Raw genomic sequence first — 21459 nt, 5'->3', positions numbered from 1 at the left:
GAAGAAATACATACTGACAAAACCACATTTATAGCCAGATATGCTCGTTATATATACCTAAAATATACACAGTACCTGAATATATAGACATCCACATATACACCCAAAGTTAAAATCCCGAGCTGGGAGTCAGCTAGGAAGGAGAAGCACGGGTTTGGGTGGGGGGACACCAAAGCTCCTGGAAACACAGGGCAGCAGCGAGCCCCCCGCTGCCTGCAGTGGGCGTAGTGTTGAGGGGCTCCCTGCCCTGTGGCTGTGCTGGTGGGCAGGGAGCCGTGGCTCTCACCATTCACATTCATGCAGGGGAAATGCTGGAGGGCTGATGCAGGCAAGTGGTGCTCGGTGGGTTTGGTTCTGGGAAGGAGCAAGCCGGCAGCAGCAGCAGCTCCCTTTGGCTGCAGTGAAAATAGGGTTGAAAATAGCAAAGGGAGAAGGGCTGGAAGCGGTGCTGAGCCCGACGGGACGAGCAGGGACACGGGGCAGCACCTGCAGCCCTGCCACAGTTTGGCCACAGGAAGTTTCCTTGCGTGGCAGCCATGAAATAAGCACATTGCCAAGACCTTTCCCAGCACACAAACCCCAAGACGTTGATCTCACCCGTGCTGGGGAAGTGTGGTTTCCCACCAGCGCCTTGCAGGGAGGCTGCTGCAGGTTTCTCTGCTCCTCAGAGCTGAACTGCAGCTGCCCCAACACAGCCACAGACCTCCTGTGCTGTCACAAACAGAGGCAGTGATCCCTCTCCTCCTTAAAGATCCCAACCACTCTGCCTCTCACATACCAACGTAGAAAAGCCAAAGCTTATTTCTGGAGACATCTATTGACCATTAAGGGCTATCCTGACAATTCACACCTCGGTTTGCCTCCTCTGTTGAAATCCTAAGGCTGTTGCTTAGTGTGGTTGACATTTGGCATTCTTCCTCCCATGTTTGCTAAAACGCTCCCATGGTTTAACCGACTTTTTCTCCCCCCAGTTTCTCCATCGTGTGGCTCTTGTGGAGAAATTTTCCCCATCTAAGCTGAAGAAAGCATTTGGAGAAACCAGCAGTGGCTTGTGCAAGAAGCACCCGAACTTGCAGAGCTTGGATATGGTCTTACAGGCCTACATTGGTAGGTTCTGCCTGCTTTGGTAGACCGGGTAAGATCTCAACGTGGCCAGCATGAAGCTGAAACAACCCAAAAAAAGACCCCTGCTGATCAAACTCTTGGGATGCCGGGGTCCTTGCTGCTGACAGAAGGTGTGCAGGTGTTCTTCAAGTCACGGAAGCAGCCGTTCTGTGCAATTCTGTGCCCTCCCAACCCACACCACCACCTCCCAGCGTTGGCCAAAGCACACCGACGCGCTGTTGGGGAGAGGAAGGATTTGCTCAGCTGTGGCTCTGCGCAGAGGTGAAAGCGGGAGGAGGGCAGCTCCTTGCTCAGGGCAGCACATTCACACCTCGCATCGTAGTCCCGAAAACGTCGCTCCTTCAGGGGCCTCGGCCCAAGAGCCAAGGGTGGGGGTAGCCGTGTCAAGTTTCTGTGTGTGTTTGAGCACCTGGAGATGGATCTCTCTGGCTATCAGAGCGGGAAACGCCGGCTGGAGCTCTCCCACGATTGTCGGTGACAAGGCAGCTCCTCGCCTCCGCCTCCTCAGATGGTCAGCAGGGGGATGCAGCCCACGCCGACCCCCCCCTCGTGGCACACCATGGGGGCCATGAACGTCCAGCGGTTGGTCTCCGGGTCGTACATCTCGACCGAGCTGAGGTTGGACTGTCCATCGTAACCCCCGACGGCGTACAGGCGGCCGCAGTTTGCCACCAGGGACACTCGGCTCCTCCGGGTGTTCATGGGGACGATGAGGTACCACTGGTCCGCCACAGAGCTGTACACCTCAGCCATGCTGAGGAAGGCAGAGCCGTCGTAACCCCCGCACACAAACATCTTGCTTCCCAGCGACGCCGCCCCGTGGCGGCAGCGCTTGTTGAGCATGCTGGCCACCGGGTGCCAGGTGGCCGTGTGCTGGTTGTAGTACTCCACCTACAGACACAGGGATGGCACAGCATCAGGGGGAAGCTCAAGGCAGGCATCCAGCAACGCACAGAGACAGCAGACACTTTGCTCAGAATCATAGAATCATAGAATCATAGAATCACCAAGGTTGGAAAAGACCTAAAAGATCATCCAGTCCAACCGTTCACCTATTCCCAATAGCTCCCACTAAACCATGTCCCTCAATACAACATCCAGCCTTTCCTTGAACACCCCCAGGGTCGGTGACTCCACCACCTCCCTGGGCATCCATTGCAGTGCCTGACCACCCTTTCTGAGAAGTAACACTTCCTCATGTCCAGCCTGAATCTCCCCTGCCGTAGCTTGAAGCCATTCCCCCTGGTCCCATCACTGATGACACGAGAGAAGAGGCCGACCCCCAGCTCACTACAGCCTCCCTTCAGGAAGTTATAGAGAGCAATGAGGTCTCCCCTGAGCCTCCTCTTCTCCAGGCTGAACATTCCCAGCTCCTTCAGCCTCTCCTCATCAGCCCTGTGTTCCAGACCCCTCACCAGCTTTGTTGCCCTCCTTTGAACACGTTCCAGGGACTCCATGTCTTTCTTGCAGTGAGGGGCCCAAAACTGGACACAGTACTCGAGGTGCGGCCTCACCAGTGCTGAATACAGGGGAACAATCACCTCTCTGCTCCTGCTTGCAATGCTGTTTCTGATGCAAGCCAGGATGCCATTGGCCTTCTTAGCCACCTGGGCACACTGTGGGCTCATGTTCAGCCGAGCATCAATCAATACCCCCAGGTCCATTTCCTCTACGCAGTCCTCCAGCCACACCGCCCCAAGCCTGTAGCGTCGCCTGGGGTTGTTGTGGCCGAAGTGCAGGACCCGGCATTTGGCCTTGTTGAAACTCATCCCATTGGCTTCAGCCCAGCTCTCCAGCCTGTCCAGATCCTTCTGTAGGGCCTCGCTACCCCCAGGCAGATCCACACTTCCAGCCAATTTGGTGTCATCTGCGAATTTACTGAGGTTACTCAGCTCAAGCTCTAGGGGAAAACGGCGTTAGCAGGGAATCTGAGCTGGATGGGAACTCTAAAGGCCATCTAGTGCTGCTCCCCTGCACTGAACAGGGACACCCACAGCTCCATCAGCTGCTCAGAGCCCCATTCAGCCTGACCTTGCTCCCTGATTTCATATGCTCCAACTCCATAATGCCATTCAACTTCTTTAATGAGTTGGGTGCCGCCAGCCACTGCCGCACAGACCACAGAAAATGCAGCTCCCTTTGCCTCCTTCCCTATTTATCAGCTTCCAGGTTGTGTTTTAAAGAGGTACAGGAACCTCAAGCTGCACCAGGGGAGGCTCACGTTGGGTATTGGGGAAATTTTCTTCTCCAAAAGAGTTGTAATGCAGTGGCACAGGGTGTCCAGGGGGGTGGCAGAGTCACCGTCCCACGTGTTCAAGAAATCTGGAGATGTGGCACTGAGGTCATGGTGAGGTGATTTGGTGCTGGACTTAAATTATCTTACAGGTCTTTTCCAACCTTAATTATGTGGGTGCCCCAGAGCAGAAACAACCAAAGCTGTGAGACCCAAAGGCTGTGTGCTCAAGCTGTCCTCAAAGAGCTCTCTAGTGAGACCCCCTGCTTTCCCTCGCAGCACGTTGCAGTGGTTCCATGAGGAGACAAAAGGAAAGGAGAGGGGAGCGGAGTGGAGCAGAAACCCCCAACTTCCCCCCAAATCAACACCATTCTGTATCCCCTGTGTTTCTGGAGAGACCATTAGATGGACCCCTCCTGCAAGAACTTCAGCACTGCTTCAAACTCATCCAATTCAGGAAGGAGCTGAGACAAGCAGATTTGCAGATCTTGGCTCTGCGTTACTTCAGGCTGCAGACAATCATCTGCACTTGGGTGAGGTGGAAATAGTTATTGCTGCTCCCTGCAAATCCCTTAATTACAACTTGCTGAGGGCAGCACATGAATGAAAACCCAGTTCAGGTACTGCTTCCTGCATTCTCACTCCCAGGCAGATGAATGAGCCTTGTCTGTCCAGCACTAAACCCTGCTTCAGGGGATACACAGGGAAGAAGCACTCAGTGCATGAACAGGGAACGGCTGTTTGTGAGGGTGGATGGTGATAGGACAAGGGGGAATGGTTTTAAACTGAGACAGGGGAGGTTTAGGTTGGATATTAGGAGGAAGTTTTTCAGCCAGAGGGTGGTGAGGCACTGGCACAGGTTGCCCAAGGAGGCTGTGGATGCCCCATCCCTGCAGGCATTCAAGGCCAGGCTGGATGTGGCTCTGGGCAGCCTGGGCTGCTGGTTGGTGACCCTGCACACAGCAGGGGGTTGGAACTGGATGAGCATTGATCCTTTCCAACCCAGGCCATTCTGTGATTCTATGCACTTACACTGTTGAAGATCTGCAGGCCGTCGTGCCCTCCTGACACGTAGATCCTGCCCTCAAACACAGTGACACCAGCAGCGCTGCGGTTGGAGCTCATGGGGGTCACCACTGTCCACCTTGCCAAGAGAGGAGACAGGTTAGCACAGCAAGCAGCTGCTCCACAGGCTGTCACAGCTCTGCAGGCCTTTCCAGTGCTAGCTTTCAGTACCTCTCCATTCACTTCTTACTGCACATAAATCATGGGTTTAGTCTGCTTGCACCTCCTGCTGGGAGGGACATCGTACGGAATGCTTTCCACCTAACTTCACGATGATTATTTTATTGACAGGGCTCTCTTACATCGTGCATGGCACACCCCTGGCAGCAGCAGGAGGATAAGCTGTATGGCACACAGAGCTCTTACTTGTTTGTTTCTGGAGAATAGGACTCCACAGAGTTGAGCGAGGAGTTTCCATCGTATCCGCCGCAAACGTAGATCTGCCCGTCCAGCACCACCGTTCCCATCGCACTGCAACAAGCAGCAGAGCCACCAGATGGTTTGGCATGGCCTTACAGCCCACAGCGTGCCAAATCCACCCCAATCTGCCTCATCTGTTGTCTACAATCACCAGCTTTACAACGCTGGGTCTCCTGAAGATACTGATCTGGGGTTCGAACTAAATGGGGCTTAAGGTGTCTGTCCCTGGAGGTGCACAGGAACAGTGGAGACGTGGCACTGAGGGATGTGGTCAGTGGGCATGGTGGGGTTAGGCTGGGGGGTGGACTTGGTGCTATCAGTGATCTGTTCCAACATTAATGATTCTTTTCTGCAGCCAGAGGCACTGCCACAGAGCCTCAGAACACACAGGAGGTGCTGTCAGATGTACAGCTGGCTCAGTGAAGGTGCCTGACCCCGCTGGAACACCATCACACAACACCTTCTAAGTTGCCTATTTGGGTGTGCAAAAGGCTACCAAATGGGATGCTTCAAGTAAGAGACTAGAATCCCACTTTTGAAAGTGAAGTCAAAAAACTTCTTTCTAGAACCTTGGAAACACAATTCTCAAAGGCAGAACCTCAGCCCTACTTCAAGAGCCAAGGGATTTATACAGCAGATGAGGTTTTCCAGGCTGGATGTGGCTCTGGACAGCCTGGTCTGGTGGTTGGCGACCCTGCACACAGTAGGGAGCACTTAGATGAGCACTGTGGTCCTTTTCAACCCAGGCCATTCTTATGATTCTATGATTTTCCCCTACACAAGGGCATCTGACATCCATCCTGCTTGGCTTTGGCATGGAGAAACCCAAACATGGAAGAGCATCCGCCTCCCATTGTGAGAAAAGCTCCCAGGAGCCTCAACGCTATGGAAAAACTGAGCTTTTCTGCTACAAATTATAAATGTGGGTGATCTCACAGGATGGAAATGGTTCTAGGAATTTAGATGAACTCTGCCTCTGAGCCAGACATGAAGCTCTGGTTAAGAACCACAGCAGCCAGGACTTGTTCCTGTGACACGCTCCTGTGAAGCAGTGTGGCACCAGCAGTCACAGGGATGCCACCACTGAGAGCCTCGTGCCTCAGATTTCCCATACTCAGCCTCTTGCAGTGCAATCTTCCCAAGCAATCCACGTCTCAGACCACAACAAACAAACCATGATGATAAACAAGCACTGCAAAGCGTGCAGAACAGCGAGCAATTTAGCAGCTCTCAGTGACCAGGCATGAGTGTGATGAAAACCACAGCAAAACCCATGGAAGCCAGGAGTGTGTTTAAAGACGGAAGCAGCCACCGTGTTGTGGTGGGGAGGACAGTAATCACACAGCTTAGGAGGTGGGTTATCAAAATAACACGGGCAAACCAACCACAAAATGATCCCTAGGGTGGCCATGTACTGTGGAAGCTCTGGTCAAAGCCAAGCACCTTTTGCTTAGCTGTAAATGTCTCTGTCTGGGCTACCAAAATCTTCCTCTCTTTTTGAGCTATGATTCTCCTGTGCTTTCTGGTAGGGAAAGACAATCCTAGCAGTGGCCAGAGATAGAAAAACAGGTTTATTCTTACCCTTAGCAGTGGAGAATTTCCTACACTGTGCTCACCAGTGCTTTGCCTACCATCTAGTATCACAGTATGAAGAAATGGAGCTCTGACTCCTTTCCCTGGGACTCAAGTTCAAATCCTTACAGAATGTTAACAAACACTTTTGACTTCACTCCTATATGTCATGAGAACTAAAAGACCTCTGTAGTTAACAGCTCACACTAATTACTGCTCAGCTGCTTTTCACTTGCCGATCAATTTCCCTGTAAATCAATGCTGTATTGCTGAGTTGATTAAAGTTGTCCCTTCTTACCAGCAAGAAGCAGCACAGGTGACCCAGATGTGGTCAAGGAAATCTCTCCTGCTTCTGTATCACCCCATTCCTTTACTCCCCTTTTATTTTTCTGCTGTCCCACGCAAGGACCCCTCATTTGTCATCCGCCATCACCCCCCAGCCTTCCTACAACCTCACTTTTATCCCTCCAGCTCCAAAGCCATACATTCAGGGAGCCTGTATACCTTCGTTTGCTGTTCATGCTTTCCACTTTGGACCAGGAATCCATCTCAGGGTTGTACACCTCCACAGTGCTCAGCCTCAGCTGCCCGTCGTACCCCCCGATGGCGTAGAGCAGCCCATTCACCACGGCCACACCAACGCGGCTCCGCGCCGTCGTCATCGGCTGGCACTTCTCCCAGCGGTTGGCAATGGGGTCAAAGACTTCCACCACGTTCAGAGAGTCACCTGCATAAAAATTTGCTACTCAAATTAAAAGGGGGAGACCCATTTCTTCAGCCTCTGCTGCACGGTGGCAGCGAGCCGCTGGGGGAAACTCAGCTGCGCTGTGCGATGCTAAAAGGATTGCGGCGGCGCAAACCCTGCCTGCTCTGTGCAACAGGGCTTGATGAGTCCTAGGCTGAGCAAGTGGGGCCTTCCGTAGCCTCGAAGGGGCAGCAGAGACCTACACTATGCCACATCCACTGGTGTTTCTGCTTTCTGGAAGTACAGCTTCCCTTTAAGTCACCCACGTTGCGGTGTGAAGGAAGAACAGCCATCCCATAGGGCAGTGCCCAGCACGCACCCATTACTCAGATCCCACCTCAGTCAGCTGTTCTTTGGCAGACCTTTAAAACCCCAGTGGACATTTCCCAAGCAGACTGTTTAATATTTTTTGCCCCCTATCATAATTGGAGTGATGTCACACAAGTTCACTGTGTCTGCAGCTGTGATCCTGCAATCCCATCAGCGTCAGCCTAGTATTTCCAAGTTCTGCAAGTTGTTAGGGGCATGGACAACCTTCTCAATACATTGGTTCTTTGAGATACACCAGAACAGCTGTCCTAAGCCTGACAAAGACAGAATTTCTAGAGGGAAGATGTTAAACTATAGGTACAGCCACCTTGAGCATCACAGGCCAGAGACCTGCACAGCAAGGAGAAAACTCTCCAATGCTTCATGTGAGGTTGGATATTAGGAAAAAAATCCTTCTCCAAAAGAGTGGACAGGTATTGGAACAGATTGGCCAGGGAAGTGGTGGGCTTTCCATCCCTGGAGGTGTTCCAGAACTGTGGAGATGTGGCACTGAGGGATGTGGTCAGTGGGGATGGGCTGGGGTTGGACGTGGAGATATTAGTGATCTTTTCCAGCGTTAACAATTCTATGTTTGTACGAGGGCAAAATGGGATCTTCACGATTCCATAGTCTTACTCAGCAAACTACATAATTCTCTTCGCTGTGGGGAGAGGATGTGCAAGGTACCTGCTGAGTTAAGTCCTCCAACAGCATAAATCAGCCCTGCAATCGACGTGCAGCACCGAGGACGGGTCTTGAATGCTGGCAGGTGCGGTCGACGCTCTGGCATGAGGTGATAATCTTTTGCTTCATCCACTAGATCTCTGAAACCAAAGTGAGATATTTACAGAGTTTGGTGGATCCTGGTGCCTCCTGTGATGAAAACCGACTGTCTTAACTCAGTTTTAGGCAACTGATTTTCTGCTACCACAGCCAATTCTTTCGGAGTACAACACAGTCCTGCTGCCAGGTTAAAAACGGGGAGGGTGCTTTGCATTTTGCTTTGTGAGGTAGGAATGCAGTGGCACAGGCTGCCCTGGGACGTGGTGTGGGCACTGGAGGTTCAAGAACTGTGGAGATGTGTTCCAGTGGACACAGTGGGGATGGGTCCATTCACAGTGGGGATGGGTCACTGGTTGGACTTGGGGATCTCAAAGGTCTTTTCCAACCTACAGAGAGAATTTCAGACTCCAGGACTGCTGAAGCACACTCGTGCTCTGATGCCACTATCCACCCTAAGGTCCTCTTAGCCCATGTCCAGGCCTCACCTGCATTTGTGGCAGCAGCGCACCAGGTCGTCTTGTTGCACTCTGTCAGTGAGAAACTGCGGCCGACAAAGGGGCAGGCGGATTTTGGAGAGGAGCTCAGGCAGGAACAGCTCCCTCTGGTCTCGCTCGTAGCGAATCCATGCTAGAGCAGCTTCAAACACCTGCCAGAATAGAGGCAAGGGAAGTTGAAGTTGGTTTTGTTTGTTGCTTTTTTGCCCAAGTTCCTCCTGCTGCCAGTTGTCTGATGGAAAAGAAACCACATTTTGACAGTGATCTTCTCCTCATCTCAGAGGACAATTTAAAGAGAGAACAGTGATGCTCTTTGCTGCACCAGGGAACTCTCCTGCAGCTTGGCTTTGGCCAAGCCTTGCCTTGACTCAGCCTGCAGTAACAGCTATCTACCCCTGTGAAACACTGAGCTGGTCTCTCTAGGCTCCCTCCACAATCACTGCAGACACAGATCTCATCCTAATGCCATTCATCTGCCCTGTTTTGGATGGCTGCTTTGCAGTAAGATGCACTGTGTTCCCGACTTGAGGTTACAAAGGGAGCCTGGTTTCCTGGGGACACACACTCTCGACTCACAGGACTGTCTCTAAGCTGAGGTTGGGTTGTCTGCTGGGCCACTTCAAACAGATCCATTAAAGAAGCCCTCTCTTATCCTACATGGTAGAACTGCTTTTTAGTCACCTCCTCAGAAGGAGCAGGACAGGTTTTCTGGCTCAAAGACAGGCTCTGTTTCTCTTACACTGACAGATTCTCAACAATGCTGAAACATCCCAGAGCGGCTCAGCCTGTCCAGAGGAGCTTCTTGATGGCAAATTCAGTGGAATATTAACTATAAAATGCTCCAGAGAAGTCCTGGGCTGGAAGGAGGCTCTTTTTGCCTATACCCTCAGCCTCATCCTCCAAGGAAACAAGTGGCTCTGCTGAGCGCCGTACCCACACACACACCTGCTCTTCAGACTTGACGTTGAGCTCATCCCGAGAAACGAGCTCCAGGACGTCCTCAAAAGGCAGAGCCAGGAACTCCTCAGACATGGACACCTCCACGAAGTGCTGGTGAATGAAGCTGTTGGCAGCATCGTAGAGCACTGCGCACATCATCGTCTCGGCAAACTGCCGCACGCCCAGGCAGTTCTTTGGGTGAAGCCTGGCGAGGGGAGGGAGAGCAAAAGTAACCTCAGTTTAACAGAATGATGACAAAATAGCAAATGGGTTCAGTGCAGCAATTGCAAGCAGACCCAAAGGATGGAAATCACGACCTAAAATTTCCCCTTAAACCTGCCAAGCTGCACTGGGCAGGCTGCTGGCTCTGCTCTAAGGTCATGGGTTGTGAGTTTGGGGGAAGTGTGAGGCCATGCCCAGCAATCCCTCTCCCTCCTACTATCTGTAGGATATGATATGATATGTATATGTATATGATCCTATCTCTGCCTCCTACATGTGTACCTCTGTAACTCCAGTGTTGGACAAAGCTGCATTCGAGCACAAAGCACAAAAAGTGTAACCAGGTATTGATTGTAGGTATGCATACAGCAGAACAGCACCTGTTACATCCTCTTAAAGCCATTTCCTGATGTGAAGGTTTTCTCACCAGAGACGCCTTAGCAGCTGGAGATAACATGGTGAGAAGCACTGCTACAGTTTGGAGCAAGAACAGCTCCATAGAGCTGTTCAGCAGCATAAACAACTGGAAAAGGTGATACTCACCACAAGCAGATGCTCTACAGAGGCAGCAATGTGACCTGGACACTTCTATCCCAACGAGGAGCCCTGCCCAGCACTGGCATGTCATTGCTCAAGAAGAGCCACCAGTTGTGATGGTCTGTGGCACTGATCAACAGATACTGAAGAACATGCTGTTCACATGGGGAAACACTGGGGCCCAGTTATTGGCAGTGGTGTCCAGATGCAGGACAGGATGTGAAACCACTTGTACTCGCTCAGGGGCAAATGCCCTGATTTAAAACTGCCCTAAAAAGCAATGCACAGTGCTGATGGAGGGGAACTTTCACATTAGGATGACCCTCAAAGCTCACACAGCTACTCTACAAAGCTCTGCCCCTTGCATTCCCATGCACTCCAATCTATGCAGGTCCGAAGCTCATGCTTTTGCATTCCTCTTTGACACTTCAGTTACTCTGGACCCAGATTACACGTACACAGACCCTCAGGCTGAGCTCACACAGTTTGTATGTGGGGGACAGACTGCATCTCACAGCAGTGTCCATTCTAGGTCTGCCCCTGGGAACTGAGATAACAGCCAGAGAAGGCCTGCTTACAGCACAGCACAGGTGAAATATCCCAGTCGTGTTCCCACATAAGAAAGAGAGCTTGGTGTGCGTGCTCCAGCTCTTCTGAATGGACAGAGTACACCAGGCTTCTTGTTACTGAGTGACAGCCAAGCACTCAAAGCAAGGACTTCACTCAATACACCATTGCTCCAGACCTGGGAGAAATGTGGCAGCCAAACTTCTGGCAAACCAAACAACCTTGATTAGCTCAGATCTAGATCTAGCCACCTAAAGCTAGAAGGAGCTTCTAAATCAACCACTACCCTCCTCTTTCCAACTTTGTCACATCCACAACCCCAAGTAAAATGGTTTTGAAAGAAAAATGAATACTCTACAATCTCATATAACCTCATTTTAAAACAGAAACTCGGGATTCATGTGGATCAGTAAACTGGAACATCCTGAAACAGAGGAAACAGTTTTTTCTCCTCAATCCATAGTTTTCATTCTATTTAGAAGTGATGTAACAACTAGAGGAGTTGCATTCAGTACGTGTGTTTAATCTCCCACCACGGAATACAAAGAGCAGCTGCAGAGAAATCAGGCTGAGGAGTGAGGGGGAAGAGAAGCACATCAGGTTCCTGGCACAGCCTGAAGCTGTGGTATGTTTCCAAGGAATAACCCTGCTTTTTGCTTTCCAGATCATGCTGCTGGAATGATCTTACAGCCAAACATCAGCTAGAGGACTGGAAAAACTGGAATCAATTAACTCTGCCACTGCTTCCTATCCAACTCTGGGTCTGTTTGTTCCTCCCCTCCCATACAGTCAGCAGCAGGAAGGGGAGCTGCTGGGAGGATGGGTTTGTTAATGGAGAAGCAGCATTGTGCTGGGTACCTGGCTAACCCTGAACAAGGGAAATGTAAACTCAGCTTTGCTGTAGATAATAATTCCCACAGCTGGCCAAGGCCTTATGCTGTCCCCAGATGCAGCATCTTGCAAACAATGTATTTTATAGACAAGGAGAACGGTGAGCCTCAGGAGACAGAGACCTTCTTATCGTGTTGGCTTAACCCAAGCCACAGAAATGACTTCTGCAGAAGACAAGCAGTGAGCACATGAACTGGCAGCCCCTTACCTCTCCCTGAGGAAGGTGCAGCAGGCATCCTTGATGTTCTGCAGCTGCAGGAAGCTGGCTCCCATCAGCAAAGACTGCACGTTCTGCTGATCGATCGCCAGGTGCCCGTTGTAGGCGAAGTTGATCAGAGCCTCAAGTGCACTGAATAATGGGGAGAAAGAGTGGGAAATCTACTGAATTCAATTAACCTGAAACAGGGCACTGCTAACAGAATCATAAAATGGCCTGGGTTGAAAAGGACCACAATGCTCATCCAGTTTCAACCCCCTGCTGTGTGCAGGTCACCAACCAGCAGCCCAGGCTGCCCAGAGCCACATCCAGCCTGGTCCTGAATGCCTGCAGGGATGGGGCATCCACAGCCTCCTTGAAAATCCCTCCAGAAAATCCTTCCTAGTGCAGTTCATGGAGGGCAGGCCTTCAAGCCCTGCACATGCAACACTAAGTCCTGCAAAGGACTCGTTACCCTGCACAGCTGCCTGGGGAATTTACCTGGGGTCCATCCCCTGCATGACGATCTCATCCTGCTTGCACTCCATCATGTCGTTGGTGAACATGGCATGGAAGTAGGGGATGGAAGCTGCCAGCACGATCCGGTGAGCACTGAATTTATGGTCCCCCACCTAAAAGGAGAGGAAAAAAAGCAGGAGAGAAGGTCAGCACCATCCACCACCAGTCACACAGTCCACATGATTCCCTCTTGCACAGCCTGAGGGCTGAAAGACAATTTCAATCTGCAAAGAACACTCTGTCTTTTGAACTTGAACTTCTGAATCTGGTTTTCGGCCTCCTAATTACCACTGTGATGGCATTACAGTTCCATAGACAGAAAGCCAGTCACCTTTACCACAACCTCATCCCCTTTCAGCCTACATAGGATCTGCTGCACCAGCTCACATTTATATCCTCTAAAAGCCTTCATGGAGAGAGGTTTGGAAGCAAGGAGAGGTTCTTGCATCTCCAATTCCACTTCTCACTGCAGATGCTGAAAAGATTTTACTCACTGCAAAATTACACCAATCTTTGCTCTGATGACTCCTCTACATTAGGTCAGAGTTGTTATTTTTCCCATTTTCCACACTAACCTGACTCAGGCTAGTCTACACCTATCTGAGCTTGTACAGAACTGCCTTTTTCTCCCACTTCAGCAACATTTTCCCTTTTGAGCTTTGTTTCAGCACGGCAAACAAGCTGGCACAGTGGGTGCTCTGCTCTCCAGGTCAGCCAAGAATCCTCCTGTTCTCTTATGCACCTCACTGCAAAAAGCTTCGTTGCCTTTTCATGTCCAGGCAGTTTATTAGCAGAAATGTTACTCGCATTTGGGGTTTCATGCTTAAATCAAACCCAGTGCCTTGTGTATTCCTTTAAGCCCAGATCTACTGCACTCTGTCAATATGACTTCCTGGGAGTTTAGAAAGCAAAATCCCCAGCATTCAGAAAAAAGAAAGAGGAACTGAGCACTGCACAACACATGTAAGCAAGAGATAGGCCTTTCCCCTTCTCTCCTTGCTCTGCTAACTTCACCCTACAGGAGATGACTGTGGCAACTGACTACAATGCAGAAAGAGGCAGGAATGTGATGTCTTTTGGGCTTGGCAGATGAGGATGGTGTTCCTTAGGAGGGAGGGAGGAATCAGCTCTAATAGAGCTACAGACAGCAAGTGCTGCACTACAGCATGGCTCCAGCCCACCTGCAGCACTGACGTTGGGTTAGCAGGTACCAGATGGGTTTGGAGGAGAGCTCCCAGCTGGGCAGGGCAGAATGTGCCTGAGCAACCACTGAAGGGTGCAAGAACATCTGAACTGAATCTCACTTCTACACTATTTGTGAAAAACTTTATCCTCCAGCTGCAATTACAACAGACTGTAGCAATGCTTGAGCACTTGTGCAGAGCTGTGCTCTCCAAGCAAATCCCTGCACTCCAATCCCAAGGGTGGCACAGCTTCAGGGATGCGTAGCCACAGTTCCACCCCACGATGCAACGCCTCCCTAGAAATGATGCACCTGGTTATTGCAGAAGCCATCACTTACAGTCACACAGCAAGATTCCAGCTGGGCTAATGAGAGCTGTATCATCACAGGGAAGAAATACCTTGTCCTGGGCAGCACCACCCAGCTGCTCGGCAGCTCCCAGGGACAGGCGTGTTCCCTGGTTGGGTTTCACCCTTCTTTAAGGAAAGGGTTTCACCCTCTGGAATGCCCCATTTAACAGAGTGAGAACACTGGGATGATCCTGCACCAGCAAGGCGGGCTGTGAGCTCATCAGGGCTGGTTCTAATTGCTGCAAGAGAAACCTTGAGTCCCCACACAGAGCTGAGCCCTGCATCCCCATCCACACTTCCCTCATGCTGACTTTGTGGGTCAGGGAAATGAAACAGAAACAAGCTGTGTGAAAAAGGGAATCATTTTTGCTGTCTTAGCAGGGGAAAGGGAGGATGAGAGCTTTGTGGCTGCATCAGCAAACAGCTGGGCCAGCTGCGTGCTGCCATCGCCACCAGCCAAGAGGTGCTGTGCAAGATAAGACTTGCAATCCTGTTTTATTTATTATTTTTCTTAATTTGCTCATGCAATGATAAAAGGCCCTCGAGGAGATTTACGAGCAGGGATCTCCAGTCCAGAATCCATCATTATGTTTGTACCATCAGTGCTTAATGACAAGTCCTGAAGGAACTGCTCAACTTCTGCAGGCAAATGGCAATACCTGTTTTTCCTGTACGAGGTGAAAAATACTCTGAGGATGATCACAGCACATGCCCTCTCAATTCATGCTTGCCTCTCATGATTCAAAAAGCGCTTCCCATCTCCAAAGCCGAGCCATCTCCCTCCCCTCTGAACACAGAAGCGTGCTCTCCTACATGTGTTGCCCACCCAATGCAGTCACAGTGCAGTTTGATGACAGTTTGTGCTCTCCTTGCCTCTTCCTTTCATAGAATCACAAAAGAACCCAAATTAGGAGGGATTCCTATGGATCATCAAGTCCAACTTCTGTCCACCAGCAGGTTTCCACTTGCTCCAAATCCATCACAGCCCTGCCTGCTAATTCCAGAAGCAACAGCAGAACATTTAAAAAAAGGCAAAAAAGGCTCCCTTGGGTTGAGTAACCCCACTCCTGTCATTGCCAAGCACTCGTGCAGCAGAGGGATTGTCTGCTCAGTTCTTGTTTTGATCTTACAGAGCAGCTCTCACCCGGCTGCCTTTGGAGCTGACTGCCCTTTCTGTTCAAAGGAACGGTTTTCCTTTTAGTTCTGTGTTTCCATACAGCTGCACGCGCTCCAGAGGACAACAAACCCTTTCCAAAAGGCAGCGTGGTGCCAAGGCACAGCTGGCACCTCCTGCAGCAGCACTCCCTGCTGCTAACAGGGTCTCTTTGCCTACCTAATGGCACAGACCAACCACTGAGGCACTTCTGTATACACCAGGCTGGCACTCAGCATTCAGCTTCCCTCACTCTGCAGCATCACAGGACTGGCATCTAAAGCAGGATCTCAGTGGGGAGCTTCGGCTCTGAGCTGAATGGGAAAGCTCTCATTGGCAGCAGCAGATCATTTTGTGGCAACACCTGTGATGGGGTTGGGAATTGAGCATTCCTGTTGAAGTAATCACAAAACACTGCGTTTGTCTGTTGGTTTTTTAGTGCTGGCATCAGCTGACCAAGGAAGAGCAACTGGTGTTCACCCGGATTTGTGCAAGGCTTTTGACACAGTCCCACACAACCAGACTGGAGAGATGTGAGTTGGAGGGTGGACGAGTCAGTGGATAAAGAGTTGCCATGGTTGCAGCCATAGAGCTGTGGTGAGTGGCTCTGTATCCAGATGGAGGGCAGTCGTGAGTGGCATCCCCCAGGGTTCATCTTGGTACCAGTGCTCCTCAACATCCTTATCAATGCCATAGATGATGGGATCGAGTGCACCCTCAGCAAGTTTGCAGGCAATACCAAGCTGAGTGGTGCAGCTGAGGCAATAAGAAGGGATGGCATCCAGAGGGACCTGCACAGCCTTGAGAAGTAGATGCACATCAACTTCATGAGGTTCAACAAGTGCAAGGTGTTGGGTCAGAGCAATCCCAGCTGTGAGTACAGACTGGGAGAAGAACTGCCTGACTTCTGAGCACTGAGAGTGCTGCATCCAGGCTACCCAGAGAGCTGTGGGTGCTCCATCCCTGCAGGTGCTCAGGGCCAGGCTGGATGGGGCCCTGAGCAGCCTGAGCTGGTGTGAGGCAACCAGCCCACAGCATGGCTTGGAATTGATCTTCAAGGTCCCTTCCAACCCAAGCCACTCTGCCATTCTATGATATGCTCTCTCTCCTACAAAAGAACAGGGCCTTTCTTTTAAGGCAAAATACACTGCCTTATGTATTGGCAGTGTATAGTTCTGCTGAACAGAACTGCTGCTTGCAAAGCATCCTTCAACCACAGATATGACAGAATCCCTTTCTCTAGCTGATTAACAGAAGGCGTGTTCTCCCTTACATTCCCACGAAATCCTAACTAGTTCCAGGGCACAAAGAAGCTTTCTCCATTGAAAAATGGTGTAGGTGTACTAAAGGCAGCTATTGTTTTTGGGACAATACGCTGCAGAGCTGAGATGTCTCCTGAGCCCTCTGCTGCAGAGATCACTTTAAAAACACACTTCTTTCCTGAGCTGGCACAGCACTGGCACTCCAGACTCAGGAGGACATTGTAGGAATTAAGCTGGTGGCTTTCTGTGAGGGGAAGTAAATGAAAGCAGTGCAAGCACGCTGTGAAATCAGCTTGCTTGCTATGCACAAGGAAGCCAAGCACAAAACTCAGTGCAGAAACGCGTGGTTTCTGCTAACACTTCAGGTTTAATGTCTACATGGAGCGCTAAAAATATTTGTCTTCATATAAGGGAATAGAGCCCAGAGCAGCTGAGACGTGGGGACAGAAGAGAGAAAACGACTCCAGCTGTAATCCAAAGCAGCTCCTTACTTCTGCAGATTTCCTTAAGATCCAAGATTTCCTTAAGATCCTTACTGTGAAGGTCTCGCGTGCATGAAAGATTATCTGGTTTTAAATTGAGCAGCTCCTATTAGAGCTACTCTCTGCCCCTGGGCTCGTTGTGCTTGGTGGTCCCAGCAGTGTGCCCACACACGTGCAGAGCTACAGGGGCTCTCTGGGACCCTCTGGAACCCAATTCTTTAATGCAGGGCTCTGATAAAACAGCTGGCTTAGCAGAAAGCTCATTGATTTCTCCCAATAAGATAAAACCAATGGCAGTGCTGGTAGTGGAAATAACACTCAAAGCTTTGTGTTGCGAAAAAAAATGGTACTAAGTGTGAAATGCTTCGGGTGCAAAGAGCTCCAGAGAGAACCTGAATGGCAGCACAGTCTGAAAATAACCCCAAGATCTCCTGAGAAACTGCTTTGTATTTACCTCCAGGGGAAAAAAAGGGATAGGAACAGAAATCCAAGCTCCCCAGATGCATCCAAAAAGTAAGTGACTGCAGTCACATCCAACCAGCCCAGCAGGTGACACCTGGAGATGCCCCCATGGGCAGAGATGGCATGCCAAGCCTTAACCCATCTCTAAAGGTAGGCAAGTGTTGTCACCCCCAGGTGATGAAGCCTGAGGACCCAGGATGGTGCAGGAGAGAAGCTTCCATTCTGCATGTGCTAGGAGCGCTTCGTGCTTGGCACTTCATCACCAGCACACCCACAATCAGCTCTGCTGTAACAGCAATGTAGGATGAGGAGAGACACAAATCCCACATGCACAGCAGAGGATTTTCAGCCGTATTACCAGCACGACCTGCCACCAGCTGTGCTGAGACAGAGTTCAGGAGTCCCCAGACCTGGATCCCAAAAGAATGGAGCAATAGCAGAAATTTGGCCTTAGTAAGCAAAGTCCTGCTTTCACCAAAGGAAAATTAACAGTGACCACAGCATAAGGTGTGCCTCTGTTTTCTCCCTCTGTTTATTCACGTTTGTTTCTTCCAAATCATCCTAAAATTATCCTTTATGTAAACACTTAAGCTGCTTTCAGGGTGCTGCCAAAGGGAGACTGAAAGGGCAGATGCTTGCACGGAGCATCTGTAGAAGGAGCTGACTTGCAGCTACTGAGAAGGCAGGAAGGAGAAAGGCTTCTCCAGTCTGTAATCTCAGCCATCCACAAGGGGTAGGAGCTTTGGCTCTGGGTGGTGCACACTTCCTAAGCCTTGAGGAAGACACGTGGCTCAGCCATTGCCCAGTGATGCTTTGCTTTCACATGGGCAACCAGGAGCAGATTTCCCAAGGCTGAGCTGGAGTAATCAGAGATCTGACAGAGCCAGGCACATCAGCACTTCTTCATAATCCACATAAACCACACTGCCTGATGCTGAGGCTGCTATAGAGCAGCACAAACAGTGGCAGTGTAGTTTCTGAGAAAGGAGACCCAATTCTGCACCTCCATCTGGATGAACGAATGCTCATCTGGTTTTACAAGGGGAAATGATTCCAACAAACAAGCAGGAGCACCAATGATTCCTAATAACACGAAGCCCATTTGTACAGCAAACACTTCTCTTGCTGAGAACGGTTGAGCCCACACTGAGAGCAGGAAAGAGGCCACCAAAAAACAGAGCCATGCCACAAAAGCACTGCTGGTTCCTGTTTCAGCTGCGAGCTGGGATGCCAGTCACATCCCAAACCAGTTGCTGACCCACAGCAGTGCTGGGCAGGTGTTTTTCTTTCTTAAGCCGATGGTTTAGAAGAAGCAGAGTGAAAATAAGGCAACAGACCCACTGCAGTGCTGCAATGTACACTGGGATCCACTGCAGGCTCTTCCAGGTACCGACCTGAAATGCTGCTGCATCCCATCCCTATTTGGGTTCAGTACTCTGCCCCTGGCAGACGATTCCCTTTGCAGGCTCCTATGCAGGATTCAGCTTCCTTATCCGATGCAGAATGCGTTCCTGAGCAAGGTCAAGGCAAAGCAGCTTTTACGTCAGCTGCGCCCAGCAAACTGATTCTAAGACACTTCCCAAGTTCAGCTAAGAATAATTACCCTCCCAACACACAACAGTGCGTGCTGAGCAAGCTGGAGGAGACACCTTGTACTGAGCGATGGCTTGGCTCTCATACAGCAGCAGCACTAATTCAATTGCTACAAGACGCACTGGCCAGGGCTGAGCAATCTGATTCAAAGAGAGAGAGAGAGAGAGGCAGAAAATTCTGACATGATGGCTCAGAACAGCCCGAGCCATCCTACTAATGGAGGATTCTGAGGGCATGGTGTACAAAGAAAGCTGGACTGGTATTCAAACCAATGTGGAAACGCCCCGCCAGCCCTCTGTCAAACACATCGTGTGGTGCTGGGATGTCTCCTGGGTGTAATTACAAATTATCCTGGTGGTGGAAAAAATTAAGACTCGTTTTAAGGAAGACAGAGGCATGCTGTTAAATACATTTTAAGCTTTTGCAGAAATGAAAGGCTTCACACCCTGCCCAGACAACGACGGTTGATGTGAGAAAATGTAATATGAAAAAGGAGTGGGGGCCAACACGGTGCCCTGAGCCACCAAGCTGCCCAGCACAGCAACAACAGGCATTCTGACAGCTGCACTGGAGATCTCTTTAAACCAGATTTTAATTATTCTTTACATTTCCCACTCTGCAAGGGAAGATATAAAGATAAGACAAACCAAAAGAAGTACTTCTGAGATGGTAAAACTACTGATAAGAAAACTATTTCCAGTGACTTTTGCAGAACAACACTGAGGTGTTATCTGAGATACCCCAGGACCATGACACTGTTTCTTGTCCACCTCTGGATGAAGCAAAGCAGAACAACTGAGCGAGAGAAACCTGCTCTGGGGCAGCCATAGCCTCACCATGCTGCTGCAGAGAATGACAGAATCAGGAAGGTTGGAAAAGGCCATTGAGATCCACTCCACCATGCCCACTGACCATGTCCTTCAGTGCCACATCTCCACTGTCCTGGATCACCTCCAGGGACAGTGACAGCACCACTTCCCTGGGCAGTCTGTGCCAGTGCCCAACCACTCTTTCTCAGAAGTGCTTCCTAATATCCAACCTGACATCTCGAATCCATATTGATGCCATCACCTCTTATCCTATCCTGGCTCTCACCTACTTGGAACCTCTTGGTTCCAAAAATAATGGGGAATGGGGATCGTTGCTTCCATACGCTCAACACCAAAACAGCTGGAGGAGGCCTGCAGCTGCCTCTCATCCCCAAAATGGGGGTTCTCTTTCTTCCCACCAAAGAGTACTGGGGGATGGGGGAGAAGGACGAGTCCCCACTTTCTTTTGCTTAAAGAAGGGGACCCTCATCTTCATCAGCAAAGAGATGTGAGAGGTCCCACAGCTCCACCTTCTTATCACTTGAAGGGGGGACCCTCAGCTCCCCTCTTCACCTCCCTAAAATTCAGGCCCCCAGCTCCTCCCTTCCCTGTTCCAAAAGGGATGGAAAAGGGATATCCCTAATTGTAATACTTCTCACCACCGAAATAGCCAGGGAAGCTGCTCAGCTCCCCCATAACTAGAGTCCCTCAGCATCCCCCTTATCCCTCCAAGCTTCTTCCCCCATACTGGAGTCCTCAGCTGCCCCCCTTCTTGATTCCAAAAGGGATGGGGAGGAGGGAACCCTTCTCCCACGCTCCTCAACGCCACAATAGCTGAAGGGGAGCACTCAGCTCCCACTTTCTCCCCATAAAAGGGGATACTCGTCTTCTTCACCCTCTCCCCAAAATGAGGGCTCTTAGTTGCCCCTCTTTTCCCCTCAAAATGGGGCCCTCGGCTCCTCCTTCTCTTCACTGAAAGGACCTGAGTGGGGGCCCTCAGCCCCCCTTTTCCTCCTGTAAAATGGGGGTTCTCCCCCCAAACTGGGGCCCTCAGCTCTCCCTTCGCCTCACCAAAGGGATTTAGGGTGCCCTCACCTCCTCCTTTCTCCTCCCTTAAAGAGAGCAACGAGGCTTTCATCTCCCTTCTTCCTCCCCAAACGGGGACCCTCAGCTCCCCCTTCTCCCCCCCCAGAGGAACGCAGGGACCCCGCACCCCCAACCTCACGAAAACCCCTCTCCCCCACCCGGAGCTCCCCAAGCCCGCACCTTGAGGGTCACATCGCACAGCTTGCCCTGCCTCCGGATCTCGCCCATCACGCCGTAGCCACGGCTGGGCAGGTCTCCAACCGAGAAATGTACCAGGTCCTCGGGGTCCAACTCGGGCTCGGCTGCGGCCGCCGCCTCCAGCATCGTCCTGACCGCCGCACCGCGCTTCCCTACCCCGCTCCGATCCGCTTCGCTTCGCCTCCCCCGCACGTTGACCCCTCCCGGCCGCCGTAGCGCGGCCTCGGCCCCGCGGGAGGAAACGCTCCGCCTCCCGCTTCCGCC

The 21459-nt window shown here is 51.0% G+C and overlaps 1 protein-coding gene across 3 annotated transcripts; it reads right to left on the bottom strand.

The window, feature by feature from the left end:
* Positions 1–7: 7 nt before the first annotated feature.
* On the bottom strand, positions 8–21446 carry KLHL18 (kelch like family member 18). 3 transcript variants are annotated; one of them, XM_052696967.1, is made up of 10 exons: positions 21178–21446; positions 12600–12730; positions 12111–12251; positions 9692–9890; positions 8738–8898; positions 8157–8293; positions 6920–7157; positions 4790–4894; positions 4391–4502; positions 8–2016 (listed from the first exon to the last, which is right to left on the bottom strand). In XM_052696967.1, the coding sequence occupies exons 1-10, from the start codon at positions 21319–21321 to the stop codon at positions 1630–1632; spliced, it is 1755 nt and encodes a 584-aa protein (XP_052552927.1). In that variant the 5' UTR covers positions 21322–21446; the 3' UTR covers positions 8–1629. The 3 variants fall into 3 exon arrangements, with proteins under 3 accessions (XP_052552927.1, XP_052552928.1, XP_052552929.1); XM_052696968.1 differs by having other exon boundaries at positions 6920–7142; XM_052696969.1 differs by lacking the exon at positions 21178–21446 and having other exon boundaries at positions 12111–12280; positions 12600–12715.
* Positions 21447–21459: the final 13 nt, after the last annotated feature.

This window comes from Tympanuchus pallidicinctus, unplaced genomic scaffold, assembly GCF_026119805.1.
Source record: "Tympanuchus pallidicinctus isolate F22 unplaced genomic scaffold, pur_lepc_1.0 scaffold3, whole genome shotgun sequence".
NCBI classification, from domain to species: domain Eukaryota; kingdom Metazoa; phylum Chordata; class Aves; order Galliformes; family Phasianidae; genus Tympanuchus; species Tympanuchus pallidicinctus.
This window is presented reverse-complemented; position numbering and strand designations above follow the sequence as displayed.